Source organism: Megalobrama amblycephala, linkage group LG9, assembly GCF_018812025.1.
Source record: "Megalobrama amblycephala isolate DHTTF-2021 linkage group LG9, ASM1881202v1, whole genome shotgun sequence".
In the NCBI taxonomy this organism is placed as follows: domain Eukaryota; kingdom Metazoa; phylum Chordata; class Actinopteri; order Cypriniformes; family Xenocyprididae; genus Megalobrama; species Megalobrama amblycephala.
This window is the reverse complement of record NC_063052.1, coordinates 34,251,877-34,265,714: the sequence shown is the minus strand read 5'-3', so window position 1 is coordinate 34,265,714 and position 13,838 is coordinate 34,251,877. Positions and strand designations below refer to the sequence as shown.

The window sequence follows — 13,838 nt, the reverse complement described above, 5'->3', positions numbered from 1 at the left end:
GTTGTTCGTTCTCCAGTGGCTTGCTGTCATTTGAACCAGATAGTTATTTTTCATACCTGAGTCATTATTGACTAATGTGAAAAGGCAGTGGCTATTCCAATGGGATACAGGTAGCGGTTTTATCAGTACTGGTATGTGGTCGAGATGTCAGTCCCAATCGCACCTCAAATATGACGTGTTTTTCTATGTTTCTAAGAAGTGCCTGTGTTTCTTTGGAGCTGCTGGCACATTTCATGATCTTATTAACATCTGATTTTACTGACAAGAATGTGAATATCCTAAAAACATTTTTACATGATTTGTTTCCTTATTAAAACACTAAATGGAAATGATTAATAGTTTACCCGAGCTGACATGTTGTGTTAAAGACTTTCCTGCTTCTGTGACGTGTAAGCTATTGTTATTCATTAAAGTATTCATACATTTGAAATATAAAATTTGACTATACATTGCATTGCCATAATTAATCATGAAATTTGATAAAACTATCAAACATAAAACAAGCCATATTTTGCAAGAATTATCACTTTGCTAAGAACCAAATTGGTTATGTGGCACATGCAATGTGATTCAATAGCAACGATCATGCTAATCAAAACCTTATCATCTCTGTTTTTCGTTTGTAATTTCTACGCTTCTCTCTCAGTCTCATAACTTTGCTCCAGATATTTCCTAAGAGTGTAGAGCAAAGTTTTAAAAGCGATGTTTTTTTAAACACTAACAACGCATTTTAACCAACACTGTAATAAGCAACAGGACATTTTGTTGATTGCTGGTTTCTATTTTTACAGTGTTGTGCTGCAGTAGCCTCATCCACTCTAAAATCTCATTGGTCCAAAATTACACTCCTTTTAACTCTACATTAAACATCAAATATCTTCATTCTAACACTATACATAATTTTTTGCATTCAAATCGCTTGTTACCGATATCATATTCTGCTGCTGTAAAGTTTGATATACTATTTCATTAATTTTAAATCTGCAAAAAGATTTTTACAGTTTAGGTCATTTATTTCTTTTTTTTAAAATTAAGATGATGTGCAGCCCTATAGTTAAATAATTTTTGGACTGTGATTTATGATCTTTTATTTAGGCTTGTTCACATCTGCTTCAATTGATTTCTAATGGCATGAGGTTGCTCAAATGACCATATATATGCTTTCAGTTCTTTGACGAAGGACTCATCGACTGTCTATTTAGTTTCTTGTTATTAGCCTCGGTTTATAGCCCAATTGAACTGGGAATAACCCTGTCCCTTGGGTGGAAAGGAGAGAGGACGTCATGCACCACTAAAAGACAACACAAAATACACACTATGATGCATCTTCCTCATCTTTTATACACAGTTAATGCCTGTTTTTTGTTTTTACAGCCACAACTTTTCCCTTAAATTGAAGGTTCCCTTGAAGGAACTTCTTATTGCTAGACATGATGCAACATTTAATGCAGTGATTATATATTGCATTGCCATAATTAAGCATAGAATCGAATTAAATGATCAATTTAATGCGATTAAGGATAAAAGAAAGCATGTTTTGCAAGAACTATCACTTTGCTAGGAATAATATTGGTTGCATGGCACATGCAATGTGATTCAATAACAATAATCGTGCTAATCATAATCTTGTCATCTCTTGATAATATCTTTCCATTGGTTTCAGTTCTCTCTCAGTCACATCATTTGGTGTTGCTAGACATGATGCAAAATGTAATGCCATTCCTCCAATGTTTTCAATGCCAGAATGCACCATTATACTGAAAGAATCCACGGGTTAGAGCAGGAATGCGATTTACTTCCACTTTGGAAATATAATCACATTTTCCACCACTTCTCGCGGTTCCTCATGTTTGTCAACAGAAACTAATGCAGTATTATGAGGCTAAAGGAGGTTACTGTCTAACGCTGTAAGGACTTCTGATGCCTGTGGCCAATGGCCATCCTCAGCGCAGATGGGCCAACGGCAGGGATGCAGGATTATGACACTTCTGCATTACCCTCACACCTGATTTTTCACCGCATTATTCCGAGAGAACCCGGCACAGATTCTAGTGTACGTTTCCGAGAGCTTGCCGTATCCGCTGGCGAAGGTCCTCGTCACCTGCTTGGAACGAGATACTTTTTTTAAACGTCCTTTTCCGGTGACAACTTGTTCCGCATCGTTCCGGCCCCCCCTCCCCCATCACTCTCTCTTTCCCTGTGGAGGTCTGTCTCTCTCCCCATCCCCCTCTCATTGCACTTTCCTGACCCTCCCCCTACAGCTGCACACTTATTCCTCTTGATTCTCCCTGCCACACACTCATACACTCTCGCTTTCGCATCCTAAGCATACTCACTATTGCTCGATCCCTGCCAAGGGCTTTTTTCCAATCGCAGTGTGGGTAAATAAATCAAAGTATGAAAAAACTGAAACTGACACACATTCAATGCGTGGAAAGCACCACTTGAGCAATTCAGTGCATTCTTAAACTTATGAATGTGGGCAATTTATGTCAGAATTTTTTTTAGTTGAATAAGGAATAAAATAACTATTAAAAAACTAATAAAAGTAAGTATTTCATAGTTTTTTATTATCTTTTGTTATTATTAATACAGCAGCATTCGATTCTTCACATTTAAGCTTTTTTGGGAGTATGAAACTTTTATATAATTGCTGAAGCTTTTATATTATTTTCGTGCAGTATACTGTGCAAGTCAATTATTAAGAGTAAAAATAAGATACTTGGTGACATATTAAAACAATGTACACATGTACAGAGAGATGCATAAATACCCAAATTGTGTTTGTATGTGTGTTTGTATTCCAATCACTGCGTGGGTATGACTATGCCTGCAGTATATTGTGAGGACAGTTTTATTGCAGGGACAATGTCACGTCCTCTCTGCTGCACACCACCCACCAGTCTTTAACACCGCCAATAAAACGACTAAAACAAAATGGCTTCCTGTCTAGTTATGGTACAGCTGGTTTGCAAAATATACCATTGAAACCAGCAAGTCAGAAAAAGTGAATATTTCAGTGTATTCATTTCATTTTTGGTAATTGTACACTAGGCGGGATATAAATTCTGGGCCACTAAAGTAACGTAATAGACGCAGTCTAGCAGAATCAGCTCAGTAAGATGGTAACTAATAGTGACAACAAAGTCAACAAATTTCATTTTATCTTGACAGCATAAAAGGGAGGCCCTGCATAATTTAAAGGTAAATATCAGGGTAGGATCTGGACTCATATACTCGGACTGTAGCTCGGTCAGTAGTGCATAACGCTGGCAATGTCAAGATCATGGGCTCGATTCCGGAGGAAGGCACGAACCCTAAATGTAATGAAAGTCACTTTGGATAAAAGCATCTGCCAAATGCATAAATGTAAGTTATTCATCTCAGACTTTCTATGTAGGTGAGTCAATTACCTGAGCTAACTACCTCCTGAGGTTCATAGTGAAATAGGGCAACTGGGTGCCAATGGGATTTCTCACAATCTGATTCAGAAATCATAATAGTACAAGTCCTACAAAATAAGTGAAAATGGCGTTTTTGTTTTACAAATGTTAAATATATCTGGAATATTTCTACAGCCTTGTTAGCATTCTAGCATCATCTTGTTTGAAGCTGGTTGACAATGGGACTTTTGATGGCTAAAGTTAAGAAGCCTGGTGGGTAGACCAGTATAATTCAAACTAAATAGCAATTTTTGGTAACACTTTATTTCGGTGGTCCACTTTAGGCATTCTACTAACAATAAGTAACTTTGAAATTACATGTCAACTAACTTTCAGTAGACTATTAGTAGACTGTCTGCTTAATATCTGCGAACATTTTATTGTTATGGTCTCCCAACAGACATTACTACTATAAGTATTTTTTTAACTACATCAACTTATTCTACTAACCTGAACCCTAACACCTAACCCTAACCTAACTACAGTTTACTAATACTCTAATGAGGTCTAGTTGACATGTTCCGTAGTTGAAAAGTTAGACCATCGGAATAAAGTATAACCCAATTTTTAATGTAATACTAAATTAAAATGTTGCTCTTCTTCTGTATGCCCACTTTTCCATCTTAAAGGCCCCATGCAATAAAAATAAGTCAAATGTCAATGTCTATCAGCTTTAAGGTCATCTATGCTAGTGTAGTTCAAAATTTGCTTTTAGAAGATTTGTGCATTTAACAAAAAGTTCTTTTATCCTGCTAACATTCCTGTAGCTCAAGTGGCTCAGTGGTGCAGGGGCTAGCAGCCCTGAGGTTAAGGATTCAATTCCCAGGGAATGCATGAATAGATAAGTGTGTCTGCAAAATGCATAAATGTAAATGCTAAAGCACAGGTTGAGACAGGGGTTCAAACATTAGCACAATGGGTTCATATAAGGGCAAATGGAAAAACTGGTAAGCAAATTGGACTTATCTTTGATTCAATGTCTTTAGACGTGTCTATATGAGACATGGCGATATTCAAAATGACTCATGTACAGCAGTATGTCTCCATGTGCTGAATCGTCAGCATGTAATTAGCCACTTGTCTCCAATGATAGATAGATTGGAGCATGTTTCTATATATTTGCTGGTGCACATGCTGATCATTATACAACATACTCCTCCTTAGTTTTCATTCATAAACCATAGCAGTTATCTATGTTTGGCATGGGTATGAATATTAAAACGTATGCAGATGGTTGCTTTTCCTAAGTATCTTTTGCCCTTAATTAGCTTGTACACTATGTAAAGGTGGTTCTTAAAGGATTAGTCCACTTTTAAATAAACTTTTCCTGATAATTTACTCACCCCCATGTCATCCAAGATGTCCATGTCTTTCTTTCTTCAGTCGAAAAGAAATGAAAGTTTTTGATGAAAAAATTCCAGGATTTTTTTCCATATAGTGGACTTCAATGGGCACCAAACAGTTGAAGGTCAAAATTAGTTTCACTGCAGCTTCAAAGCGTTCAACACGATCCCAGATGAGAAATAAGGGTCTTATCTAGAGAAACAATTACTCATTTTCTAAAAAAATATAAAAAATGTTATACATTTAACCAGAAATGCTCATCTTGAACTAGCTCTCTTCTTCTTCTCTATTAGAATTCCAGCAGTGTAGACACTGCTAATTGTATTACTGCCCTCCACAGGTCAAAGTTTGAACTAATTTTTATATACTATTGAACTAGCATATTGCACATAAAAATTAGTTCAAAACACTTAGCAGTGTCTACACTGCCGGAATTCTAATAGAGAAGAAGAAGAGAGCTAGTTCAAGATGAGCATTTCTGGATAAATGTATAAAATAAAAAAAAAAAAAATTTAGAAAATGGTGTGATGGTTTCTCTAGATAAGACCATTATTTCACGTCTGGGATCGTGCAGAACGCTTTGAAGCTGCAGTGAAACTAATTTTGACCTTCAACTGTTTGGTGCCCATTGAAGTCCACTATATGGGAAAAAAAATGGAATGTTTTCCTCAAAAACTTTAATTTCTTTTCTACTGAAGAAAGAAAGACATGGACATCTTGGATGACATGGGGGTGAGTAAATTATCAGGAAAAGTTTATTTAAAAGTGGACTAATCTTTTAATGGTGGGCTGCAGATCTGTTCTGAGAGCAGGGGGAAAATGCTAATCAAACTATAGGCTATAATTATGCACAGTTAGGATATAAATATCTTGTTGATATTAAAGGCTCTGGGGGGGATGTAGATTTAGATCACAAATTCCTCTTTTAATAGGTAGAAGCTAGTTAGAGGTCAAGTTTTGTGACACGGTTTCATCCTCAAAAATCATGTAAAACACTAAAGAAAGATAAAAGAAATTATATGCCTTACTGTAGTTTATCTATTTACAGGCTTGCCACTATTCTTATGCCATCTAAATAATTTTGCATATTGTTGGACCTACACAGTTCATAGTAGTCTACATACTAGTAGTATTAGAAATTAAAAATAATAAACTTCAGGTCACGCATAGTCTTGATTCATTGTGTTTGATTCAGTTACGAGGTCTTTCTTTGAAAATACCAACATAATCCAAATAAAACTGTCATAAAATATGCAGTTTCCCTCACAGCTGTGCTTAAGTTTTGTCTCTCTGTGGCCTGGAGAAGTATAAGATTAATTAAAACAATTTAAACTCAAATAAACATTTCATGTCCATGTATTTATTTCTTTGTTAAGTAGCCGTGTAACAAGCAGGGTAATGTACAGTCATAGACGGTCATTATGGCAAAACAAACCCTCCCAGAGTGGTACAAGACCAGATCCTGATCACCCTGTCGGGGTTTATTTTGCGATAATGGCCTTCTGATTGTATAATATCCTTTACTTAAAACCAATCTCAGACATTTGCTGTGTACCCAAATAGACTATAATGACCTTGGGTTGCTTATGCTGTAGTTTTGCAGAGGATCTGTCATAAGGCTGGCAATGAGTAGATGTGACATATCCCCAAGCATACAGTGGTGCTCTTTTTAAAAAAGAAAAGCCAATATATTATGTGAAAAAGAACACTATCAGGGTTCTTTATGTATCTTTATGTGATATATATTTGGATTGCAGAGAAGGAAATGTACATATTTCCTACACCTACTTTGAACCCTAAAGGATAATAGTTTTTATTTATTTATTTTTTTAGAAAAACATACCCTTCCACTTGGTATACCCTTCATTCTCATGCCTAGCAACTAGAACTAATAAAATAAATACCCTAGTGCAGTGCAAGTCACTTTGGATAAAATTTAGAAATGTACAAATAATCTGCCTTAAGGAAGGCTGGTTTTGGGTTCACATGACCCCGATAAAACTCTCTTCCTTGTGTGCAAAAACAGCTAGAAGACTAGCAGAATGCATTTCATCTAAAAGCTGGACAATTTAGGTTGTGAAACGCCCCAAAACAGCATGAGATGAAAACACAATGGCCAAACACAACAGCATGTTGTCAGCACGCCAATTATAGCTCAATGCTAAAAATATAGAAATATTAAAACATAAATTCACATTAATATATACACTATCGTTCAAAAGTTTGGGGTCAGCGTGATTTTTGACAATTTTTGACAATAAAAACATTTATACTGTTACATATATTTTAAATAAATGCCGTTCTTTTCAACCAAAGAATCCTGAAAAAAAATGCATCAAGAATATTAAGTGTTTTTAACATTTAATCATGTGACACTGAAGACTGGAGTAATGATACTGATTCAGCTTTATATATATAGATCTTATATAGGTAAGATAAATGTATTTTTCTTTCATATAAAATCTAGATAAACCTAAAAAAAAAAGAGTATTCTGTTGATGGATGGCTAATAATGGCATCCCTAATTAATCCTGAGCTACTTAATTGTAAGCCAGTATAAATCTCCATTCTGTTCTAGTCAATTCCAGGATCACATATTTTGAGGTAGTACCAAATATATCTCTAAAACAATTCTCTAAAATGTCTCCCCTTGTTTTAGCAGAGAATCCCTTCTTGTCACTCAACAACAAAAGAGATGAAAGCAGATATGAATTGTTTATTGCTGTCCCACTGTGACCCTTGTCTAACATCGTAGGAGATTTATTGTCTCCAAACTCTTCCCCCAGACCTTATCTGTGCTCTCCAGCTTTGTAGACACAGAATGCGTCTTCCAAAAAAAAGGCAACAACATTTGCAGAATCTTCCATCATCACCCACACACTAACCACACTGGTAGGAGGCTTCAGTGGCACAATTCAGCACTTAAATTCAGAAATCCACCAGGCCTCTCCTCCTCATCCTGAAATCTGTTGCTATAGAATTTTTTTGTGAAGGTCATTAGCGACTGATATTGCGGTACCGTAGACATACAGCGCAGGGGACCGGCGGCAAAGCCACTCCCCATGAAACCAGATGCTGAGGGGGCAGGGAGGGCAGGGCTCGGGAAGGGAGTGGCCAGATAAGGCGAGAAGCAGGCGAGTAAACATTAGCATGGCTGATGTGACAACACACAGGCCGCTTTCTGTTACTATTTCATTGTGCTTTGACATTCAATCCTCTCGTCACAGGGAAATGCATAGAATCGGGTAGCTAAAACAGAAACGGCAGGCTAAAATGTTGAATAAGCAATTGTCAGTAAGCTAAAAGCATCAGACATTTCACCTTTGCTCATGGGGGAAGGGACTTTATTGCCATTATCTGATGACGGGAGAGTGAAAATAGCCTCTGCATGAATTAAGTGACGTTAGCTGCAGATAGTCAGGCTGATGCATCAATCACCCGACAGGCAGACAGTTATGTCTATCATAGACCTATGCTGTAGAAATATCTAAGATTAAAAACATTCTGCTCAAGAAATAGCCAGTTATCAATCACCTACATACATTCTTGTAAATTTGTCAGCCAAATCAGCAGCAGAGTAAGAATTGAACCTTTTTGCCCACCCACCACATTGGCTTTTTTAGCAGCTATTTTATTTATGTATATATGCTCCCTAGTGCCTGTCATAAACATATTGAATAATATGAATATTTGATGAATAATGCCATTTATCCATATATCCATTATCTTACTTTTAAAAGGAACACTTTATGGCTACAGTGTTAAACAGAATAAATAATTATTTTTGACTAGGTGATTAAGATGACATTAGAAAAATATTATTGCCGGTTTTTACTTTGTGCTTATAGTTTGGATTGGAATATATCACATCATGTCTGACCGTCGCGGACAGTTTCAACCGCACAAGTTGAAACATTTCAATGCATCTGAAGCCCAAAACAAATACGATCCGAAAATGTCACATCAGTAGAGAGTTAGAACTCCATGAAGCCCTCATAAAACTCTCCAATGGAAATGAATGACCTCTTGTCTACTGTTAGGTTTTTGTCATAAGCATTTCTTCTAAGAAAAGCAAGTTGACCTCTTTCAATAACTGCAATTGCTTAATTATTTAGAATTAATGTAATTATTCAATTTAAATATAAACATGCCCCGTCTTAACATATGCATGAATATACTATCTGCTCTCTGTTTCATTTTATTACAGTTAAAAAGATATTAAGAGCCTGTCTGTGGTGGTGATGATAAAAATAACAAGTCAAAACCCTCATAAAAGCTGTATTAATTTCATTGGCAACAATAATTTCACACGACTGTCCAAGAACTGCTTTGTAAATATTAATGAATATTAATCAGTGCCCATAAAATTCCAAAATGTGTTCCAGTAAACAAGATTCCAGCTTACCCTCCTGACTGTCACTATAATCTTTCTCTTTGGACATAGCTGTTTCATTGGGTGGGAAGCAGTTTGCTTGAAATGAAGAGTTATTAGTTCCCAGAAAAGGTGGGACAGGGGATGGTCTTTATGGCTACACACACACAGGAGAACGTCCTATTCCGCTCAGTGTGGATTGGTCATACAGCTAATCTGAGATCGCCCTCCAGCTATCCCCAATTCTCATACCAATATGTGAACACAATCAAACGATCTTTTAAATGTGGCACCGTGTGCTCATCTGAAAACATGTGATTTGCATTAGTTTATTAGGCTGCCCTACTTTATCCTATATGAGAAATGGAAAAGCAGTCTGGATGTATTAAATACGCTTGGGTCTTTTGAAACCCAGTTGCTGTGTGTTTGGGCCATTGTCTCATTATCACTGTGTTCTTGGTTGAGATATTGAAAGAAACCACCAAAAACAGCAGCAAAGAATGAAAATTATTCTGCATTGATGGAATAAATGCTGATTAATACTGATGTTTTCTCTTTTTTGAGCAATTTTGTACTCCTCACATTACTGTCTCTTTAAGATGAATCACTATTGTTGTATTCTTCATTTGTAAGTCCCTTTGGGTAGAAGCATCAGCTAAACTAATTCATGTAAATGTAAATAATTCATACACTTTTCTTATGTAGAAGTATGCTGTTCAACATTTAATTTTACTAGTTCTCTCTGTGCTTGTCTAAGTTATTGCTCAACATTATAAAAACTACTGAAGAAATGATTTTTATTGGATTGAGATTATCAAGTATTTCTAAGTGATGTTTTTGTTTTTCTCACAGGCTAAGGACAGTGACGATGATGAGGAAGTCGTTCATGTCGACCGAGACCACTTTATGGATGAATTTTTTGAACAGGTAAACTTTATCTTAAGGCAAATATCATATTATCCAGTTGTGATTTATGCAAATGCAGAAGTAGATGATCTGATTTGCTCATCAGGTTTTGTTCATGTCAATCTGAGTGCTGCTGTCATTACAGGGTTAGTTCACCCAAAAATGAAATTTCTGTCATTAAGTACTCACCCTCATGTTGTTCCAAACCCGCAAGACCTTCGTTCATATTCAGAACACAATTTAAGATATTTTTGATGAAATCCGAGAGGTTTTTGATCTCCCATAAAAATCAATGAAATTACCACATTTAAGGTCCAGAGAAGTAGTAAAAACATCATTAAAATAGTCAATACTGAGCCGGCGTTCGGACATAAAGATGGAAGCTCTGCACTGCATTCACTATGTCAACTGCGTAGCAGACTGATAGAGAAGAGGTAAAATTGTTGAAAAAAGTTGTTATTTTTGTTTTATTTTTTCACACAAAAAGTATTCTTGTCGCTTCATAACATTAAAGTTGGACCACTGCAGTCACATTGACTATGTTTTTACTACTGAATGTGGTAATTTTGTTGCTTTTTATGGGAGATAAAAAAAAAACTCTCGGATTTCATCAAAAATATCTTAAATTGTGAAGATGAACGAAGGTCTTACAGGTGTGGAACAAGAGGGTGAGTACTTAATGACAGAAATTTCATTTTTGGGTGAACTAACCCTTTATGCAAATAAGAGACAAACCAATTACTAAAACATTCTAAGATTCATGTAACACTGGAACACACCCAGGGCCGGATTTATGCATAGGCATTCTAGACGTGTGCCTATGCTCGCACGTCTCCATATTACAATATGGAGAAATAATATATATTTTTGAATTCTTAGTATTATTTCACTCTAAAGCTAAAAATCTGTAAGAGAATTACTTTATAAATTAATAAAATTTAAAATATCGTCACTGTTGGGCAAAAAACTAAAAATTCTCTATATTTCATCATTTTATTTATTTATTTATTCATTCATTCATAAATTTATTACTATTGGCAGGGCTGTACAGTGCATATAAGATGCAGGTGCTACAGAGGGTTGTGAGTCACTTTTATAACATGCATTTGAAAAAGCAACTTTCCAAACTTGTAATGAGAAGCGTTTACAAACCTGATCAACAAAAGAAAACATTTAATGGCATGTTTTTACTCCAAACTCACTTCATAACATCAGTTGAGTGCTTGAAATAACTTCCTTTTGTGAGTTGACGTGGCTTCATATCATAGAATGAGGCAGAAATTATATTAATTTATAGTGTTCTATACAGTGATAAAGGCTATGTCGATTAACACTGCATTATAAATATACTTTATTCTCATGAAAGTACTCAAAATGTCTAGAAAAACACAGATAAACCATATATTGTCGCAATTGTATGTTAATTGTCTTCATGTTTCATCAGTCAAAATGTCTCTATCTATGTTTTATCAAAGACTATAGAATAACACAAGACGTGTCACTCGTATTGTTTTGAATGGGAGAAAGTGTAACGCGCAATATGGCGGAATAAGTCCCGCCTTCTAAATAAGAGCCAATCGCCGACTGGTAAAGTCATCGCGTCACTTCAGCGGCCGTTAGAATCACCGGTTTCTATAGAAACAGTCAGACGCGCACCTCCGAAGAGACGTGCATTTAGGTCTGCGCATGCACATTAGCTTGATCCAGCCTGAAAAATACATTTTTTTTGTCATGATTCGAGCGTTTAGAAACTTAATTTATGAGCCGGTTGTTGTCAGATTTCATTGGTGATTTCAAATATGAAACTGAATCGTAAGCTTGGCGAACAGTTTTAGAGAATTTGATGTTTCCCCATTCAAAGAGAGCTGCATGATGCCCAGGATGCCCGAGAGGCGTTTCAAAGATGGCCGCCGAGTGAAATGACTTGTCTTAAAGGGACTTTGGTTTTATTCTGCACAGCAATAGCTGGATGCCTTTGTCCATATAAGGGATTTCCTGGAACATCATAAGATTTATTATTTCTAATATTCTAATTAATATTCTAATTATTATTTATTATTTCTCACTTTCTGCACGAGGGCAAGTATGAATTAAAAAGACATTGCATTACGTGTGTGTATTCACTAATGCTCACAACACCTTATTTTGGTTAAAAAAAAAAAAAGGAAAGAAAGAAATTTGAAGTATGCGGATCCATACGTTTTTCTCCAGTGTAGAAAAGCTTTTTTTTCTCTGAGTGGTGCATTAGATTTCCTGACAAAAAAATAAGAAATTACCATCACAGATTTTTATCATAATAATTTTATATTTTATAATGAAACAGATCTTTCTAATGATTTATGATAAAGAATTAGATCACTTCAGAATTAAAATTTCCTGATAATTTACTCACCCCCATGTTATCCAAGATGTTTATGTCTTTCTTTCTTCAGTCGAAAAGAAATTACTGTTTTTGAGGAAAACATTCCAGGATTTTCTCTATGTAGTGGATTTCAACGGTTTGAAGGACCAAATTGCAGCTTCAAAGGGCTCTACATGATCCCAGATGAGGAATAAGGGTCTTGTCTAGCAAAACTATCAGTCATTTTCTAAAAAAAACAAAAAAAACATATATATATATATATATATATATATATTGCTCCAACTTCAAAATCGTCCGACATTGTTGTTTTACCTTTTTTGTAAAGGCCTTTGTCTTTACACATTCGCTTTGTAGACACTAGATCTGTACTTCCCCCTACGTCACGTGTGACCTTTCCAGTGTGGTTACATCATGCGTGGCACATCGCAGAGCAGTGCAAGATAAGTATTTGTAGTTAAAAAGGTTTTTTAGAAAATGACCGATTGTTTTGCTAAATAAGATTCCTCAGCTGGGATCGTGTAGAGCCCTTTGAAGCTGCACTGAAACTGCAATTTGGACCTTCAACCCGTTGAACCCCGGTTAAGTCCACTATATGGAGAAAAATCCTGGAATGTTTTCCTCAAAAACCTTAATTTCTTTTCAACTGAAGAAAGAAAGACATAAACATCTTAGATGACATGGGGGTGAGTAAATTATTAGGAAATTTTAATTCTGAAGTGAACTAATCCTTTAACAGGTCACCCTGCAGTTTTATACTTGTGCTACAATTGTGTGGCCTGTGCTACAAAACTTTTGACCTCTGTAGCACCAGTGCACCAGTTTGGAAACGCCCTAGAAAAGTCGGGTTTTGGACAATATTGGCATGAATCCTTTTTAATTTGTGATAATTTTGCACTGATAAGGGACAACACAAACTACGAAAACATATTTTATTACATAATTTCGATTCATCAAAATATCCACCATTAGCAGCTATCTGACCTAAACTGGGTTCTAATTGTTCATTGTATTCTAAACCTAATCGGCAATCAATTGTTGAAGTTATTAACGTGTGCTGACCCAAAGATCTTTTACAAACCTCGGCCAAGTTTAATCCAGTAACCAGGCATCACAGCTGGCAAAGGGGCATGTCTGACTTTGACATGATTATATTGCCATTATCCATTATTATGTAATCAAAATGAAAATTATTATTGCTGGTCTTCAATGATAATGTCAAGTTACTTTAATGTATTTGCACCAAAAAATGATAAGGATTTATGCTGATATCATCCAAAACCACACTTTGCCAGGGGTGTTTCCAAACTTTTGGAGGGCAGTGTGTATATATATAAACGCTAATTTTTTATGTATTTGAGGAGTGGAGAAGAGTGTCTTAGACTAGCATTCGCCATCGAGTCATAGCCAATGC

The 13,838-nt window shown here is 35.8% G+C and overlaps 2 protein-coding genes across 2 annotated transcripts in view; one reads left to right on the top strand and one right to left on the bottom strand.

The window, feature by feature from the left end:
* si:dkeyp-113d7.10 (myoneurin) overlaps positions 1 to 13,838 on the bottom strand; it is an 83,863-nt gene that overhangs the window by 41,989 nt on the left and 28,036 nt on the right. The window lies entirely within an intron of this gene.
* stx1b (syntaxin 1B) overlaps positions 1 to 13,838 on the top strand; it is a 46,710-nt gene that overhangs the window by 9,996 nt on the left and 22,876 nt on the right. The window contains exon 2 of the mRNA XM_048203064.1: positions 10,012 to 10,086. Coding sequence (XP_048059021.1) covers positions 10,012 to 10,086 — 75 coding nt within the window. The remainder of the gene's footprint in view (positions 1 to 10,011; positions 10,087 to 13,838) is intronic.